Below are 20,360 nucleotides of genomic sequence, written 5' to 3'. Positions count from 1 at the left end.
ATTGACACATGCGCGATAAAATTTCTTTACTTGGTCCTCAGAGGTTGATATTTTCTTTGAAAACTTAACCTGTGATACTCACGGTAGTGTAGATGGTGGATTAGGGCAAACGTTAGACCAGTGAGGGCTTTTGGCGAATCATGTACAAGTTATACTGGACCAGCAATATTTCGGTCTTCAAAATTAGAAGTCCCTAAACAATTAATTACAGAGATTGATTAAAACTGGACTATTTCGGGTACCTAATAGCCGTCCACCCCCCGCTAATCAATTTTTCGAAAATTTTCTACCCAGGACATTCTTATTCCAACCCCCCACTTATTAATTTTTGGGAAAATGTTTTTGAAAGTTCCCTCTTTTGTCCTAATTCTGCTGCATTAGCCTCCTTTTAAAAAGTTTTCCACCCAGGACATTTCTATTCCAACCCCCTCGCTTATTAAGTTTTGAGATTTTTTCCAAACCCCCCGGCTATTAGGTACCTGAGAGTAGTGAAACCCACTGGTCCACAATTGATCTGCCTGGGATACAAGGGGATAAGGCTGTAGCTTCCCTACTTAAAGATTCTTGCTAGCGAGATGTCGGGACGAAATGCATGACAAACAAGCAACATGCTGAACGGACCTACCTGGTGATCAAAATCAGATAAAAATAGGACAAATAGCAAGAGAGTAAGAAAGTGCTCCATCAGAAATTAAATATTACCATTTTATAGCACTATGCAAAAAATAAGAAAAAAACACCAAGCCAATCGCGAGAAATCTTCTTTTTCCCTAAAAATGACATAAGGGAATTTCCCCAAATAAGAAAATCCGATTTTTACAGCCAAAAAATTATTTCCGGAAAAAACAGCTTGAGTTACGTTTTAGAGAACCTTGCCTTTTATCTTTGTCCAAAAAAATTGAAAAAACTAACAAAGCAATTTCACACAAAGTCCAGAAAACCCCATTTTTAGGCACATTTTGGCCCAAATTTGCCCCAAAAAATTATTTTTTGAAAATCGGACTTCATCAGATTTTAAATATTTATTACCATATTACATCAAAGTACAAAAAATCAGAAAAAAATATCGATCCAATCGCCAGAAACGCTCTTTTTCCCTAAAAATGACATAAGGGAATTTCCCCAAAAAACGAAAATCCGTATTTTACGACGAAAAAAAATTTTCCAAGAAAAATCACTTCATCCACATTTTAGGGTACCTTGCACTCTATCTTTCTGCCAAAAATCAGGAAAAACTAATGAAGTAGTTTTGCACCAAGTCCAAAAAACCTTATTTTTAGGTAGTTTTTGGCCCAAATTTGCGAAAATCCGTATTTGACGACGAAAAAAAATTTTCCGAGAAAAATTACTTCAGCCACATTTTAGGGTACCTTGCACCCTATCTTTCTGCCAAAAATCAGGTAAAACTAATGAAGCAATTTTGCACAAAGTCCAAAAAAATTATTTTTAGGTAGTTTTTGGCCCAAATTTGCCCCCCAAAATTTTTTTTCAAAAATCGGGCTCCGTCACTTTTCAGGCATTGCTATTTTGTATCATTGTGCAAAAAATTAAAAAAAACTAATGAGCCAATCCCGAGAAAAGCTTGTAACAGACGAACGGACAACGGTCAAATTAAAGGACCTCCCGGTAGGTCCAAAAAGCAACCAATGGAGTCTGGTTAAATTTGGCTCTACTTTAACAGGTTGAAAGGCTGAAATTAAGTGAATTCTTAGCACTTCTTTGATGGAATCTAAAATGTTTTACAAATCATTCTGGTTTATTTGCAGAAATTTAAATGTGCAAAATTTTACCCCAAATACGTGTCAATATTTATAATTATAGGACGAGGAGAAATTTGAAAAAAATTAAAACTCGTTAATTTTCTCGACTTCTTTACAATTTATATTTTTTACATAAAAAAGGTAATAATATGCAAAATTCCTACTATAATCTTTACAAGATTGTGAAAAAGGTCCATAGTCTATGTAGCCATAAAAACTAATACAGCGAAAATCCTTCGATACCTCAGGACTGAAAAGTTTTGAATAACAGCGTGAAAATTGTTTTTAAATTTCGTTATTATAGACCTGCCTGTTATGTCCGAAAAAAGTGAAATTATTATAGCTTACGGCTCTCTTTCAAAGACATTGGTAACTTTCGAATCAAGCTTATTGGTCAAATATCAATTCAAGTAAAATGCCGAAATTATGACTCACAACTGGATCAAAATCAACTGATCAGCTGTCACTAAAAAACGGCTTAAGTTTACCAAGTTGGACAGGGTGTCCGCGGGAAATAAGTATACTATCAAAGCATCGAGTCCTTGAGTGAGTGAGTGAGTAGTAGTAGCGTGGTGGGCCGAACAAAATTGGGCACTGCCCACTGCCACCACGCTACTGTTGAGTAGAGATATTATGCGTGCTTTGTATTGGTACATATTAACAAAACAAAAATTCTGTTTTGATACCATACTTGTTTCCGAACACCCTGTAAAGAGAAAACTAGCTGTTATTTTGTAAAGGGACTAGAAAATCCATACAATAAGCGAGTTAGGGAGGTTCGATGAGTTATAGCGGTCTTTTTAAAGAGTTTATTTCAAAATTTCTAAGTTGGAAAGCAAATTTGTTCGAGTTAAGGATATATACACCTTTTCGACCGTTGTCTCGCGGGCATTTTTTTGTCCGCTTTTATCCCACTAAAACCGTCCCAGTCCTTTTTTCGCATCAATAGACAATAGAAAAATGCGTCAAAAAAGGATTGGGACAGTTTTAGTGGGATAAAGCGGACAAAAAAATGCCCGCGAGACTACGGTCGAAAAGGTGTATTGTATTACCAGTACTGTAATTCAAATATCTTTACCGAATCGAAGATGACTTAGCTCGTAAAACAACTAATTGGCCTGGAGTTTATGGTAGGTTATGGTATACCGAAAGATCAAGAAAAGAAAATATCAAAAAGTGAAAACAAAAAATTTCCAAATCACCTAAAAAGTTACAAAGTGGTAAATAATCCCAAAAAAAAAGACAAATTATTCATACAATAATAATATAGACTAAAAAATAAACAAAAATTAACGAAAGCGCAAAAAAAAAAAAACACATGTCAAATATATAATAGATTAGTAAAGACAAAATTTATGCTTGACTCAGCATTTTTTCTATCAATATGGACACAATATGGAAACAATGATGTATATAAAATACTACGACTATACAATTCTAGAAACAACATACAAGCCCCATCTATAACTTGTAAAACGCGAGTCAAATTAAACGATAACGATAGAACTTAGGTCGAACTCCTAGATAAACCTTTTTCAAAAATTACGTCACGAGCAACGCTTACCTCGTTTTCAAAATCCTGCTATAGTAATTAATTCCTAGAGGAGTTCATTAGAAGTTTACTCTATTTCTAAAAGTGGCACTTGAAGACTCAAGGGATTTAATCACCTTAGTAACGTTTCAAAACGAGGCAATCGTCACACTCAAAGTAATTTCTAGTAAATAATATAGTGTCCATATTCTTCTTTCCGACGCTGTTCATTATGCTCTTATTTATAATCACTGTTAGGCGAGATTAACTTAATTTGTTGTTTTACGGGCCAAGCTACCCAAAAAATAGGGTAAAACAACTAATCAAATTGGTCTTGCCTTTTATTAAAAAGAGGGAACCAAAATTTCGCCTGCACGAGGCCCAAAAGCATAAAGTAAAAAACACTAATAGCAGTGTGAAATTCATTTATCTTAGATTGCCATTATTTAATGCCAAAGTAAAATCATTCGACCGAAAATTAATTCGGCGAAGCAGCACAGCACCGTAATAATATTAATTTTTTATCTTCATTTAATTTCAAAATACTTTCCTTTTGCGATTAATATTTTCACAGTTTAATAATATCTGTCTTTTTTTATACAAAAACCATCAATTTAACCAAAAATTCCATCCCCTTTTTAAAACTTTTCTGTTAGGGTTTGATAATTCAATTTCCATGGACATTTCAATAGACATTTCCACAATCTCTCTTTCTATTTATCTTGGATATGTTTTAAGAATACCAAACGTTGTGTGACCATGAAATTAATGGTGTGACCATGAAATTAATGGTGTGACCAAGTAAGAAGACTTGAACTTATACCGTCCTTTAGTATAAGATTCCCATTTCCGCACTAAGATTCCTTTGTCACTTTTCCGGAATCTTTCCGCTATTTTTCCCAGGGTAACCGACATGAGATTGGAAAGGGTTTGATTCTAACGGAACGGAAAATTTTGTGTTTACTCAGGAAAACTGTTTAACTTTCCGAAGCTCAATTTTCAACTACCCGAAGTCCTGGTCTTTTTCCGTTAGAAAAGTGACAAAGGAATCTTAGTGTGGAAATGAAAATCTTATACAAAACGATGGTATATCCACGTTCAATAAAAGGTGATGACATAATCAATAAAGTTCGTATACCATCTGTATAAAACCAAAACGTTGCAACAATAAAGACCAGCTTTGAATTGATCGCAAAACTTCATTTTTGGTTCGAAGATTGTTTCCTCTTGAAGATCTTCAATTTGTAATATATGTAGACTTTGTACATAGGGCGTCACAATGCAGGGGTGTGGATTTCGTAATGCCTTGTCTATTCATTGTTGTAAATTGGTAGCAGATAGGTAGTTCCCATCAACAAATCAGCTCAATGCCTTTACCAGGTATACTCTGCTATACTGTATGTGATGCATTCTTTTTTTTGACAAAAAACCCCAGTCTTAGGTAGGTATTTATCGCAAGTAGTGTTTGTTAAGACCACCCTCTAAGAACTCGAGATAGCATATAAGAGGTTTTCACTCGCCCAGTTAACAACATATCTTACTCCAAACACTTTCTGCTGCACCCAAGCTAGCTTCCACACGTACATTCTCGACTAATCCACAGAAAAACACCATCGATAACAATATTAGGACAACCTGACCCATGACGAGGGTACCCATTGTGGTTCTGATTCCAGTTGGTTGCAGATGTCCAGTATTTCATCAAAAACACCATCGAGGTCATTATTGATGAGCACCTTGTCGAAAAAATGTCCGTAGTTACGGCTCATGTCACGTGCTTTCTCGATCAGCTCGTCCAATTCATTTTTCTAAGAAAGATAGAATGAATGAATGAATGAATGAAAGAATATCCCTGTTAGAAATAATTTCTACAACCTAAAAATATAAATAGTCTACTTTGGTCAACAATAAGTAAGTTTATATCGATAAGTTTTTTTTTCATTTTCGTTAAAAAGGCTTATGAGTATTATGGTTAATTGAGACTTTATTATTTCATAAAAAAGCAGATAGGTGGAGTGGTTTGAAGGGAGTTGTAGTTCTATGAGCTACCTTTACTTTTGCTTTTTTTAAAAGAGCATCTGTTTTGAGACAAGCTGGAATTTTTACAAGCGCTTTTTTGATTTGGTTGGTCGTTAACCTGTAATAAAACAATTTTGTTACTTTTTCTAAAGAACGCGTCATCACTATCACTTTTAATGACCAATTAGTGAAGTATCTTATAAAATCTCCAGAACATCCCTCTGTTTTGCTTACCTTTAAGCGGACGTTGGGATTAAATGGTTCACCATTTTCATCATATTCCCGAAGACGATTTAATTGGTCAATTCGTGGTACAGTGATGAAAATAACGTGCGGTAAAAGGTTGGACGTCTTCAGTACTGGCAAAGCCTGTAAAAAGATTTGCAGATACAATTATTATCAAATTGCATGCACTTTGTACGTACGATGAACAAACGTAATCAGTGGCGTTGTGGGAAAATTTTTCTGGAGGGGCTAAAGTCAATTTTTTTAAAATGGCACCCCCCAAAAAAAAATTTTCCAAAGTGGCCCACCCACCAGTTTCAAAACTTTTACTAATTCATTTGCCTAGGCATAATTAGGAAGGGAATATTTAGTGGATAACAGTCAACTGCTAAGATACCCTAAATCACTAAATAAAAATAGACAAATTTGACACTTGATTTCAATATTGTTGTCAGCAAATTGGTCTTGGGGCGCAGTTAGATTTTCATAATGCTATATTGTACGCAAAAAAAAAACTTGTAAATTAGCTAGACTGGAAAGAAGAAAATGCAAGCATTTTAAAATTATCTCAGTAAAATTGGTCCTGGGGCGCAGTTTAAGGCGCATAAAGTATGATTTTTAAGATTGAGGCGTTTAAAAAATCTCTTTTGGCGCTCATTGTTCTTCGGCGCCCCTCCAAAAAAGCTCCGCTGGGGGGCCATGGGAGTGCTAAATCAAGTCTGAAGATGTTACACTGTGGAAAGTTCAGATAAAGTATAAAACATTTTCAGCTTAAAAAGATAATAATGAACAAACCTGACAATGCATGTTGAGAACACATGTTTTCCCGCTTTCAACGACCTTCCGCACAGCGCTGAAACTCGTCCCGTAATAGTGGCCGTTAAAATGGCCATGCTCAATGAATTCTGCGGCCGCAATTGATTTCTCGAAGGCGTTACGGGAAACAAAATTGTAATCAACGCCATTTTCTTCGTCCGAGGTTGCCGTTCGCGTGGTGTCTGGTGAAGAGAAAAAAAGTTAACAAAATTTAAAAACGTATAGAAAGGATTCCAAGCAGTACATTATTAGAAAGAGAGGCAGAGCTTTTAGGCTCTAAACATTGGCATGGCGATAATAAAACTTGTATAGTATTGTTTCCTTTATGCATTATATTTCGACTTTTTCGGACAACCTATAGTTTATAAAGTTCTACAATCAAAATACAAACCCCCTAAACGACATTAACAAAATATTTCTTTCCTGCTGCGCAAAGGTACCCACTACATTAATCACTCGATGAGAAAAATCTACCTGACTTTCAAACACTGAAAAGACAAGAGTTTAAATTATCTGGAAATTGATTAGATATGACATACGAGGTACGGCAGCAGCAAATCGTGAGGGAAATTGGCTGATCATTTTTTGTCGGATTTCCATTCGGCCGACTTGCGGTGGTCCTGTTGAGTAAGTCATTATTTCTTGATTTTATTAACACATTTCATGATATTCATTATCCAATGTTCTCTAACTTACCGTCAACTGCTCTAACTTGGGACTATCTGACAAAACATGGGACGGCAATTCGGCCACCATTTTACCGAACCTCCAAAGTCATTTGATTTGACTTAATAATGAACGGCGTATTAAAAAATACACAAAAACAAATTTGTTGTCAAAGAGATTTAACAGTAAATGAAATACAGACCAGATATCAACCAGAGTGCCATGTTTCGACCAATCGTCCAAAGTTAGAGCAGTTGACAGTAAGTTTGCGCACTACTGGCAAATCCGGGTTGTTGTCCCCGTAGAAAACATTACATCATTCATATTATGAATAGCAAAAAGAAGAAAATGTAGTTTAGTGTAAAAGAAAAACATTTGAGAATAATAGAGGATGGATACCTTAAAAAAAAATCGGCCCAGATTTCACAAAAACTGATATTTTTGGTAACCAACCCCCGAAATGAATTTTGTTAAACGCGCAACTTTAAATAAGTCTTTATCAAATGGCAACTTACCGATTAATACAATGGGTCTTTTCTTATGAGGGTCGGGGTGAATGCGAATCATATCTTCGTATGTTAAAATCTCGTTCTCTAAAGATGGGAAGAATGAAATAATAAAATGTCCAGTTTTTATCACCTATTGTAAGATCAACTAAGGCACAGAGAATGGGAATGGCATTGGATATTGTGATCAGGGGATTGCTTAAACTGCGCACATCCTTAAAATAGTTTTTGTTATAAGGAATGTGAATCAGGATAAAAAAACGCAGCCTGTTATGCTAATTTTTAAATAAATAATGATTTTTTTCGACGTGATGTAAATTTTAACCTACTGCAAGAAGTTTGAGGAGAAGTTTGTTGGGCAGGTAATCTCGGGTACCTAATAGCCGGGGGGTTTGGAAAAAATCTCAAAACTTAATAAGCGAAGGGGGGGGGGGTGGAATAAAAATGGGTAGAAATTTTCGAAAAATTAATTAGAGGCCATCCCTGGCTATTAGAGTAGTTCAACATTTTAATAAACAGCGTTCAGACCTGTGACCAGTTTTTACTGTCCTGGAAGTGTCAGTAGTATGAAAGAAACTATAGTTTAAATTTTGGTCTTATGAATTATGTCGAAGCTAATCTTTAAGTATACATGGGTAGGGGAGAGGACAAACCTCTGAGAGGTGCACTCTTTGAATTCATCGGAACTTTCTTTCCTTTCCTTCGAGCACGTCCACAAAAACATTTCTTTTCTAAAATATAATAAAAAAGATTAAATTTACGAACAAAACTTCTACCCTAAGCTGGATAAATTCAGATAAATCCTCCATATAATAATGGAAAATCTCCGAGTATCTTTAGAGGAGGCGCCAAAGTATATCAGCTACTCAAAAATTGCGATTAAAAGAAGTAAATGAGAATTCGTTTGATAATCGCCGATAAGCATCCTTACTTTCTTTGGTTATGGGTTCCGTATCCTCTCCTTGTACTGAGATTTTCATCAATTCACGTCTAGCAAAGAAATCATGAGAAATATATAAAAGCTTTTGTTAATCAATAAATATCTACTACCGTAAGTTGGTCTAATGTCGACACCCTTATATCAGAGATGGGAATAATAGGAAGGTCGGAATCACTGATTTTTTTCTTTGATCACTAAGCAAAGAGAAAAAGTCTCCATCAGCGAATCTGACCTTCATATTATTCCTAACTCTAAAGAAAGGTGTCGGAATTAGATAGAAGAGGGATGTCGATATTAGACCAACTTATACGATATATCGAGGCTTTGATGAGTTATGATTTCAACCTCTTTTTCGCCCAACAATAGTTTAAAAATCATGAAAAACTTTTCTGATATTTTGTAGCTGATAATAGTGTCTAAAGCCATGAAACTTAGAGTACTACAAAAATGAAATGGTTGTTTTTTTTTTCTTGATGGTTATGTATAAAGCAAAGCTTCTTATACTTGGAAACTTGATAAATTCTACAAACACATCTTTTCCCTTCTAATTTCGCATAGAATGCTTTATATCTTATTTCATATAGCGTCTGCAACAAGAACGCTCGGGCCAAATTGAAAAGTCGTCAACCAAAACACAAAATCAAAAATCTTACAAACAAAATAAGTAACTGTGATTTTTTATTTAAATAACCCTTAAATTTTCCAATTTCAACTTTTAAATCAACCGAGTCACACTTTTAGACTCTGTAAGCAGGTGATTTTATCGAGACACAACTAGTGAGGTTTGTCACGGAAGGACAAGTGTTAAAATATAATGGACCTTCTTTTGAATAATAAAATGATTAATCAAAAATGAAATGTTGTTTTAAAACAAGTACATACCCTAGTTAGTTTAATAGGTTTATTCATTTTGAAATAAGTCGAACAACAAAAAAGTACTGCAAGCAGAAACTTTTTTTCAAATATCGAATTCCTTCCGTGACAATTTCAAGACAAAAAGTTTTTTCACCAGTTTTGTGCAAGTCCACTATTCTTGATATTATTGCAAGTTCTAAATATTGGTACCCCCTAACAAAAAATGAAATTACATTCCAAAGCAACCTCCTTCATATTCGCTTACAAGGTCTGAAATTATTGTCCTTCCGTGACACTTTCACCTTGTCCTTCCGTGACGGATTAAAAATATCTTGTTATTTTTAGAAATCTTGGACTTCAATGGGTCTAATTTATTGCAAGAGAGTGTCCTACAAGGTTTAGAACCATTGGGAACCAGCTCAACCCTGTATGGAGCTCAGAATAAGCTTAACTAAGGCTCCAGTACAGCGCTGTAAGCTTACAGTGTAGGCCCAGGCGGCTCTGGAGGCCTAAAAACCTGTTTTCTGGCAAAACTACTGTTCCCAGCGGGTTCTAAACGCTCAAAATCGCTTCAGCACCATGGAAATATGCTAATTAGAGCCTTTGGAAGTAGCTCACTTGCTTTCAAGGTTGCGTTTTTACGTTTTTTTGCTTAAAAAAGCCTTAAAAACGCTTAAATAGAGCTTTTTAAGCGTTTTAAGCTATTTTAGTGAAAATTCGTCGGTTCTGCCCCCTTCGCTGGACTTCAATGGGTCTAGTCCATTGCAGGGGAGTGTCCTTCAAGGTTTATGACCATTGGGAACCAGCTCAGCCCTGTATGGAGCTCAGAATAAGCTTAAAACTAAGGCTCCAGTACAGCGCTGTAAGCTTACAGCGTAAAGCCCAGGCGGCTCTTGAGGCCTAAAAACCGGTTTTCTGGCAAAACTACTGTTCCTAGCTGGTTCTAAATCCTCTAAATTGCTTCAGCACCATGAAAATATGCTAATTAGAGCCTTTGGAAGTAGCTCACTGGCTTGCAAGGTCGCGTTTTTACGTTTTTTTGCTTAAAAAATATAATCTTTCCTGTAAAATTTCCTAATTATTATCACCATTATAATTGAACAATAAAAATACAGTTCCAAGGTTTTGAAATGAGCTGAATAGTAAAAATGGCTATGATTCATGATATGATGTGTCACTTCACTAGTTTCAGTCAACATTTCTTACGCTATTGCTGATTTTGAAAAATAGGAATTTTTTCCTTCCGTGACGGTGTCCTTCCGTGACACTGACCTTTCTCAGTTGCAAAGGCCTGTAGCCATTGAAATTAATTTTTTTTACTCAGTTCTTTTTTCAATGACAAGCAGATAGACATAAGTTTCTTCTGGTGGTATTTTGGTTTTAAAATTCTCTTTAAATTCACAGGAATCTGAATCAGCATACTTTTGTCTTTTTTAATGTCTTCGCTGCGTTCCTTCCGTGACAGAACCTTCAAAGTTCAATTATTCAACGAGGAAAAACTTTTATGAAATTTATTTTGCTTTGGAAGTAGTAGTACTATGAAGGCTTTAATTCAGGACTAATACTATTTTCATTCATTTTACCATTTTTCAAAAAAAGACCAAAAAAGGCTCTGATTTCCTTCCGTGACAGGAACGGGACTTTTCAATTTGGCCCGCTCGGAAACTGGAAACTTACTGCATTTGAAACTGCTTGCTTGGTACCAGGCCAGCCAATCCATGGTGTTTTTCCTCCAAGAATCGTGCCTGGAAAAACAAATTTTATTTGTCAATTATTTGAGCGTCATAAAAGCAAAAAAGACGTTTCCGGATACAGTCTTTAAAATATTGGTTTTGTGATTACAGCAATGTAATCTTGTAGTTGTATGTATGTACACCTATATTTGACGCTCTCTAATTCGATTTTCAAGGGGAATTTGATTTTAATCGAATGTAGGAGGGTATTGAATAGTAGACCGTCGTTTATGAGAGTTTCTTGTTTATGGAGACTTTCAATATTATCAAATAATGGAGCGAATCGAATACGTCAAATTAGAGAGCATCAAGTAGTCTAATTCATGATATGCACCACTGCAATGACTTATGCAACGAAATTATGCAACTTTTCTGTTTTTGTTCCACCCAATACGTCACTTTTTTCTATTGTTTAAGTATTGGATGGAAAATTTTAAAAGTTCTCAGAAGACTCTCCAGTGGCGCATATCATGAATTGAAATAAAATAGAACAGCTGACGTCAAAAGTCAAAAGAAATTACCTGCCACCAGTCAGGATCGTTTTGATTCAGTATCTCCAGTAGGTCACCTTTCATGAAACTCAATCCAAGCTCCTCACAAGGGATATACGAGTCTGAACCATGCTCGTAATCGAACAGAGCTTTCATGACGAGAATGTCTTCATGTCTAAGAGTCTCCTTGTGAGGTACCATTCCTGGCACGAGAACGAAGGTGAGTGTTCCTTCCAGTTCAGAGAGGAGTTCGACAACTTCGTTGACATCTTTACCACGTACTGAGTTGTTGTTGATCTCTAAGATCTCGTCACCTTCGTGGAGTAAACCTAATATTGAAAACAGAGGTGAATTGATAGATTGAAGACCAAAATGTTTTTGGTTCGACTCCATAGCCAACTCAGTCTACCGTCAAAGCTAAGCGTGTCCTGTGTAATCGTTATGTTTATCCCATCCTAAGCACCATTAAGATACACTAAACCTTTCACGAAATTATTTCTTTTTACTCGACTTGTTACTTACCACTCTTTTCAGCGGCACCACCTTTAACGATCCGACTGATGACCACGGCGTCACCTTCGTTGCACACTGTGGCGCCAAGTGGTTCGTCGGTTTTATCTATCCGTACAATCTTGACTTGTTGTTCGTCGTTACCTGCAATGAAGTCGTCGACGTCGTCGGGATCTGAACCGTCATCCTCGTAACCACCGGCGTCTTCGGGGAACGAATTCAAGCATTCTCGTTTGGCGATGTGGTCGTGTGCTCTTAGCATTTCCTGTCAAGATCAAAATGTGGGATTAAATTAAAGGAAACTGCAAAGTAAGAAAAGTAAAGTCAAGGGTAATAACTAGTTTTTAGCTAAATTGAGCAAATTGTTTCCCCGTGCAATTTGAGTGGAGTGGTGACACACTTTTTTTCACACCCGGCTATTTTTGTCGATAAAAGTTCGGACAAACAGGAAACTCGTGCATGGAAAACTTGGAATAGAGACTTAAATAGAATAAAAGAAATCAAATAAAGTCCAAATAACACGGTTAAGTAATCGTATTATTCATGATATGCAACATTGCAATATCTTTCACGGACCTAACAGCTGATTGGTTGAAAGCAACGTATTGACTGGTTTTACATTACTTACAACCAATGAGCTGTTGGATCCGTGATATAATATCTAAAGACATTTCAATGGTGCATATCATGAATTAGGACCACAGAATAAAACCTAAAAACTGAAAGAACCTACCTTAAGCTCAGGTTTATTAAGGATGTCACCAAGGGCCGTCGCCTCAGGGTCGTTTTCTTCGTTCTGCAACAACACGCCAACCTAAAGGAAAGGAAATTATGTGAAAATATATACACGACCGACCATTCTTTGGGATGGATACACAATTTTATTTTTATAAGAACCAGTGAATTTCGGACCAGGCTAGGCTGTTCTTATTTTCTTGCCCTGACATTTCAATAAAGCTAGTGGAACATCTTCAAACAGCGTTGGTTGATTAATTTCCTGAATTTTACCTTACGAACCACAAGAATTTCTATCAAGATCATTTGAAATTCAGCGTAGATTATCATACCTCACTCCGTACTAGAGTGTATCTCACATATAGCGTAACGTAGTGCACCAGTACGGGTAGTACGTCTACAATAATGAATTTTAAGATTTCCCTAGATATCGGGTTTATTATTAACAGACAAATCATACCTCAGAAGCGGTGAACTGGGAATCGATAGCAACAGGTTTCGTGTTCAGAGTTTTGCGTTCCACCTGCATCTTCGTCATACGATTATGCATCTAAAATGAACGTAACTCTATGATATATTATAAAGTGAAATAGTTCTCGTGGCCGTTCATAAATTTTCTGTGTGTTTTAGCTGTTTGTTTTCAAAGATACTACACAGCCTTACCGGCGTTCAAATAGCTCGGATATAGTATCAAGGTATCAGGTTTATTTATCCACTTTCGAGAAAGCAAGCAAAGTGATGGCCCGAGTAACAATCACCAGGTGGCTGACTAATACTGTCAATGTTATACCTTGATTGCAGATTTGAATCGCGGGTCGTTTAAGAGTTGTTGGACAGTTTGGAAGTCGTCTTGTTGTTTGGGTTGTGGCAATTTCCCTTTCACCGAGTCCATGACCGTCACAAAGTGAGAAAAATCTGTAAAATAATCGTAAATGATGACTTCAATAACGAACCTAATTAAAGTTCAAGTCTGGCGGTTCTTGACATATTTACGCAACTAATCAGCCATGATTTTTGAATTTTGCAGATGTGAAAAATACAGCCAGAATTCTGAGATGGAAATTCTCGGACATAAAAAGTCTCGGAAAGAAGGAATTTCATTAAAAGGTAACACGGAATAGATGTCTGAATAGTGACTTCACTTACTAAAAGACTTCGGTTTGTCTTCCATGGGTTCATCAAGGTTATCCATGCTTCCAAATTCATCATCCTCGTCCCTCTCATACGCCGGATTCACAAACTTAGACGGTACATTGCTATCTCTATTCACTGAAGACGCAGCCGTGTTATTAACGTTCAACGTCGCTTTAGGTTGCCGTGTTGCGAACTTCATCATACCCGTTGTAGCACCGTCCGTACCGTCGACGCTGGATTTGCCGGACGACGTCTCACCGAATGTTTTGGTGGTTGGTTGGTTGTATGGAGGTGGGATGTCGATTCCGTTTTCGTGTATCGAACCTGTGTGGAAATGTTGAAATACTTAAAAAATCAAGTAAAAGTTTGGGAAGTCAAAAACAATATATTCAGCCTGGTAAGAATAACAAATTCAAGCCAGAATAAATGGAATGGGTTTAGCGCGCCCCTCCCCCAAAGCGGCTTGCGTGAGTGATTCTTTTGGCGTGATAGTGTGATCTATGATTTCAAAAAGCGTGATGCATGATTAAGGAAATTTTTCAAGTATGATGGCGTGTTGAGAGATTATTTTCAACATGATAGCATAATGATTGGATAAGATTTTTTGATTATTTGGTGTGTTGGCACCCCCGAAACTTTATTTGGACCCTTAAATATCTATTTTCAGAAAATATCCTCTACTTTGCTCTAAGGAAATAGCCAAATTTCAATTCGTATTTTAGGGTATTCCACTATCGTTAAATATTCCCCAGGGCAGAGCTTATTAAGTTGTTGTTTTTTTGGAAAAAACAAATTAGATAATAATAATAATATCTTGCGAAAGGTTATGCTGCGGCGAAATAATTGTGTAAATCACCAGCCCTTTGAAAAAAATGATAGTAAATACCTAACAAATACACTCACCGTTACTTAGAACATTCTTAGTTCTTTTGACAGTCAGCGCGATCTTTTTCTTGGAATTATGTATTTGTACGATAATCTCGTGATGTGAAGCTCGTTCTACGTTGAATCCGTTGACTTCAGTAATCTCATCGTTCAGTTGTAATCCGCATCTCTCCGATGGTGAACCTTTTCAAAAAAAACGGTAGAAATTTGTTTTCAAAGTTATGGGTCAAGCTGGAGTTTTTACAAAGTTTTCGATGATTCGGTTGATGGTTGAATCTTGAGACAAAGGATTTTATTGCTTTTTCTAAAGAACGCGTCATCTCTATTATTTCAAATGACCAATTAGTGAAGTATCTTGTAAAAACTCCAGCTCATCCCGAAATTATAATATACTGTCAACTCTTTCAATTGCGAATCTCTATTATTCGAATCTTTCTGTAATTCGAACTAAAATATTGGTTTCCTTAGCTGAAAAGTGGTTAGAATTACTCTCTGTAATTCGAATATTTCTGCAATTCGAACTAAAATATTGGTTCCTTCAGCTGAGTGGTTAAAATTAATTATTATGATTTTGACAGATTGGAATTTCTTTAGACACAAATGAAACGACACATAACTAAATAAGTGTGAAAACTCTTTAAGGTATAATTCAAGATTTCGTTCGTTTAGATTATTTTTGTCAAAGATTTCTTGAAAATACAATCTAAAAACAACTGGAGCATGGTTGATCATACCCAAAAACAAAGAAAAATGTCACTGTATTAGGCCAAATTTCAGACAGCTTTGGCAAAGAGTTTATTTACCTCTGGCCACATTGTCAACTCGTGGTAAGAAGCCTTCATCAACACCACCAATTACTGAAAAGCCGAACCGTGTGTCCCCTGGTTCCATGACAACTGTAATTTGACGTTCTTCGTGCTATAGAAAAATAAGAACAATTTTACATTGGAAGTTTGCCAGTTTGGCAGTTTGGGCCTTTTACACGCACGTATTTAAACGAGACGAATTAGAAATGTATTGGTCGGGAATTGAGCCTAAGAATTAGGCCATCCACGAGCTCTAGGAGAAAATTTTGTATTGGATGTTCGCCAGTTTGGCAGTTTGAGCTTTTAAACGCACAGCTTATGAGACGTGTTTTAGAAATGTATTGGGCGAAGGCTCTATGAGGTTCCTTAATTAGTCGAGGATTTATTCTTTCTAAGATCTCTAAGCACAACACATATTCTAATTCAACCCTCCGCAAAAAAGTGTTCATTTTTGTTGTGTATTGGTCGTAATTGATGGAGTCTCTACGACTCGAACACACACGAAGGATTCAAATTTGTTCGAGTTGTGGATGTTTTGAATTATAAAGACTGATTTATAAGCCATTATTTAGAGAATGGACAAGAAAACTTGTTCAAATTAAGGAGCCACAGAGGTTCGAGTTCTGGAGAGTCATCTATATAGAAAGCGATTCAGTTTGATTGACCCTGTTTATTTCGAAATTCCACATGAATTAAAATCGATCAGCAAACTAAACAAACCTTCAAAAACTCAAAACGATAACAAACAGAATTCCACTACTACTAAATTTAACGACCATTCAAAAGTCCTAAAACTTTTAAGGAATTTTAAGATTTTAATGATGATGTTTATGTTTCAAGCTATAATTGGAATTTTTGTGATTAAAAATGTCTCTACCATAGGATATAAGATATACATGCAAAACACAGTCCACATTCCGAACATTTTCCATCAGTTTTAACTCAGTCGAAGATAAACTTTTCAAGCCTGCCTCAGGCACATTCCTGGACTGAGTTGAGAGGACCTTTATTTCTACAGGCGGTCAACGTAGAATCCTTTAAATTTGGGCGAGCCCTGATTTCCCATTACACATTGAGAAGACTGTTAAACGACCTAATCTTTTGGTATTATGTCACTTTTTAAAAACACAAGGTACACAGTGGTGTATCTCATGAATAGGTGTGTTCATATCTCTGGAAAAAGTCAAATATCCGTCATGTTTGATCGGAGTTAAATAAAAATGCGTCGAAAGCGCTAGGTTTACTTTTGGTCAGAAATTTTTGATATAGCGGCATTTGACATCAGACAAATTTGGAAGCAACGGCAGCGGTTTCTTTTTCAAAAAAAACTCCGGTCAGAGATTTTAGATGGATAGGATTGAGAAAATAGCTTCAGCCACCTTTATTCATGATATGCACCACTGCAATGACTTCACGAAATTATGCAACATGTTTTTTTCCAACCAATACGTCACTTTGTCTATTGTTTAAGTGACGTATTGGGTGGAAAATTTTCAAATTTTCTCAGAAGACTCCAATGGTGCATATCATGAATAGCTCAATGGTTAAAAATTCACTCACCACTCCATTGGTAATTGGATTTGCATAACCATTCATTGTTGGGAATCTGTTATTCGAGTTGATAGAAGATGTTGAACGGTACGAGTTGATGGACATTTTGGAATTACTCAACTCTTTGATGTTGTCTGAACCATCTTTGAACGTGTATCCACCAACGCCCCCACCGCCACTGTGACCACCATTATGCTTGTGGATGCCATTTACCTACATTAATGAAAAGTGACCGATAGATTAGCTCTAGTTAAGTAGGTCAACTTTTCTGGCCTTGCCCTTCATCATTTTTGGCAAAAATTGGCAGAAAATGAACAATGTCCTATAACAACTTTTTAAAACCGCTACGTCAGATTTGCCTAATGGAATTGCTTCATTTTTCAACCGACCAATGGCCTTAATTCATACCCCTGCAATGTATTCTTGCATTACACCACTTTGATTGCAAGTGACGTAATTATTGGGAAGAAAAACACCATGAAAGTTACATAAATTCATAGGATCATTACACTGGTACTTCATGGATTTGAAACTGTCAACAATTGTCATCGATCTTCTACCGTTTCTTAGGTATAGATAGGTATACGATCTTACCGGTATAAAAATTATTTATTACCGAAAAATCTAGACGTTTTATTGCAAATAATGATGATGTGACACAAACTTAATGGATTGAAACCTGTGGGTAATTTTACAATCATCATTTCCTATTGGAATTCTAAAGACTTTTGATTTATCACCTGGGTCGAATAATGCGAATTTATCAATTCTCTAACTCCTAAAGATGTGGATTTTCGAGTGAAACCACAAAATTCAGATGAATGACCAGGTATAACGGCTATCAAAAGGTAAAGGGTTTTCCGAGATAAATCACATATTTATAATTAGTTGACACTCTCTAATTCGATCTTCGAGGGAAATTAGAATATGTAAGGGAGTGATCGAATAGTTGTACGAAGACAGCTGCATTCAATATTATCGAGTCATAGAGCGTATGGAATAGTTGAACGTCCATCTAGAGAGCGACAACTGTACTAACTCTTTGAAGCTACTACAATCTCCCGATTGTTAAAGATATTCTATTGGTATACTTTTTCCAGGGAAAACCTTTAGCCTTCATCATGAATATTCTAAGTGTTTGTAAGTAGCAAACTAGGCTAGTATCTATGAAATCCTAATTAAAGTACCATTTGCAAGAAAGAATGGCTATCAGACATAATTGCTGTATTGTAAATAATTCATTCGAAACTCAAACAATTTGATCAATTACTTTCTAATCATCTCTAATCACTTTAAAAACTAAGTATATGGTATGATTTTTATGTAGAGAATTGTCGATTTATCGCGCATGATTAAAGGGTTTTGGTATATGTAGATAAAATTCCATTTCGTATGAAAAACTTTCACGTAATTTATGTTTTTGAGGAACAGAATATTACATTGCCACTCATAAGATATCAAATACTAGAATATCCAAAACACCTTTCAGACTGTAACCCATGCTGTCATATAATGCAAAATAATTAAATTATATACAAACTAATTTATCAATGATAAATTAACTTAATCATCGGGGCTCTAAATTAAAGCGTGGAGAATGAATAGTTGCAAATATCATCTTAAAATTGCCAGAACTCTCCCTTCCTACAAATTTGTTTGTTATTACTTTGAAAGTCTCAATTACAAATCACACCGTCCACTAAAGGGAATCGATTACAAATTTAAAGGGGTAGGATGACGTCAAGTAGATCAAGTCATTGGATTGACATACTAACATTTGACGTCATCCGATCCTGGTAAACTCAAACCCAATCCCGTTGTGAAGTACACGTTATTTCATAAGAATATTTTTTTAAGACTTCGGATGTTCTCAACTTTTTGAGGTTAAAGCCTAAAACTGTTCTTATCATATTCTAATTTTCACCATTCGTGAATATTTTTGTCCATTTTCCTAAGAAATCGGGTGTTTTATATTGTCCGCAAAGTCCGCCTTAAAATGTTCTTAAACAGTTTGTTCTTATAAAAAAATAAAAGAATGATGTATACATTCCAGTCTTAATTTTCGAGTTCTGTGAACTTACCCTTACAGCCCTTCCATCGTCCATGTTTATGTAATAAGAATCGTGATCTTTGTTGTACGTAGTTTCATTACCATTTCGATCTACATTGTGATTGTCATAGTGTGATGTTGTACTTGTGTTTTGGCTGTATGGAAATTCAACTATATCACCCATACTTCCATGATACCATGGGGTTTACAATGTTCTGATTTGATTTTGTTGTTTTTCTTTTGTTTGATTATTATAGCTCTAAAATGTAAAGAAAAGTTATACAGTTGAAATGTTACTTTGACTGTTAAAGAGATATCGTTTGCTTACTCGTCAATTTTAATTTACAAGCTTTTTCACATTGGATTGACAAGAATGTGGAGCAAGATTGGTCAGAAAGAAATATGTGTCTGATATGAAACGGGAACACTTTTATGTAAAAACAAAGCCTTTAATACACTTTGGTTTACATGGCCCTTTCAACCTTTTTTCTACCATGATAAGCTAATAACACTGTCCAAAAACTTTCTACATCCTTCAAAAAAGGTAAATGAAATTGACCTCCTAGAAGGACATTCCAGATTGTCAAGATTCAAAGATGATAAAAGAACACCAATTATACACACAAATATATCGACGACGCATTAAGAACAAATCAAAACAATTGAGCTCGAGGTATAAAAGGGACTTTAAAGGTGAGAAGTTGCGTGGTACACCTTTTCGACCGTAGCCGCCAATTGCCGCGCGGGAATTTTTTTGTCCGCTTTATTCCACTAAAACCGTCCCAGTTCTTTTTTGACACATTTTTCTACTGTCTATAGGTGCGAAAAAAGGACTGTGACGGTTTTAGTGGAATAAAACGGCCAAAAAAATGCCCGCGCGGTAATTGGCGGCTACAGTCGAAAAGGTGTATCGGGAAATTTTCTTTAGAAATACGTTCAATATTGCCAGAAAAGGAAGTACCTTATCAGACTCTTTCCAGACAAAGTAAATTATCTGGAACCCTCTATAAGTTCTCTTCTAGTAAGCATTGTGGTGACTTTGTGAACGAACGAATGGATGAATGAATGAACAAACGAACGAACGAACGAACGAACGAACGAACGAACGAACGAACGAACGAACGAACGAACGAACGAACGAACGAAC

General features: G+C 36.0%; 1 protein-coding gene across 1 annotated transcript; it reads right to left on the bottom strand.

The window, feature by feature from the left end:
- Positions 1-3,824: 3,824 nt before the first annotated feature.
- On the bottom strand, positions 3,825-19,472 carry LOC136823270 (protein PALS1-like). The gene is made up of 18 exons (XM_067079450.1): positions 19,245-19,472; positions 17,173-17,376; positions 15,610-15,724; positions 14,825-14,989; positions 13,934-14,245; positions 13,578-13,702; positions 13,248-13,337; positions 12,786-12,866; positions 12,065-12,317; positions 11,573-11,871; positions 10,996-11,063; positions 8,455-8,513; positions 8,177-8,254; positions 7,533-7,610; positions 6,891-6,971; positions 6,331-6,533; positions 5,545-5,679; positions 3,825-5,099 (listed from the first exon to the last, which is right to left on the bottom strand). Exons 1-18 carry the CDS (start codon positions 19,395-19,397, stop codon positions 4,917-4,919), a joined length of 2,682 nt encoding a protein of 893 aa, XP_066935551.1. The 5' UTR covers positions 19,398-19,472; the 3' UTR covers positions 3,825-4,916.
- Positions 19,473-20,360: the final 888 nt, after the last annotated feature.

Source organism: Clytia hemisphaerica, unplaced genomic scaffold (assembly GCF_902728285.1).
Source record: "Clytia hemisphaerica strain Z4C2 unplaced genomic scaffold, Clytia hemisphaerica genome assembly, whole genome shotgun sequence".
Classification (NCBI taxonomy): Eukaryota; Metazoa; Cnidaria; class Hydrozoa; order Leptothecata; family Clytiidae; genus Clytia; species Clytia hemisphaerica.
Note: the sequence above shows the minus strand (reverse complement) of the source record. Positions and strands in the feature narration are given on the sequence as shown.

Bases quoted from the DNA above. Each gene is read 5' to 3' on its own strand.
- LOC136823270 (XM_067079450.1), bottom strand. From the start codon at position 19,397: ATGGGTGATATAGTTGAATTTCCATACAGCCAAAACACAAGTACAACA. The intron at 7,611-8,176 runs GTTTGTCCTCTC...TCCCATCTTTAG, and splicing joins AAAGAGTGCACCTCTCAGAG to AGAACGAGATTTTAACATAC. The intron at 5,680-6,330 runs GTTTGTTCATTA...ATCTTTTTACAG, and splicing joins TTCTCAACATGCATTGTCAG to GCTTTGCCAGTACTGAAGAC.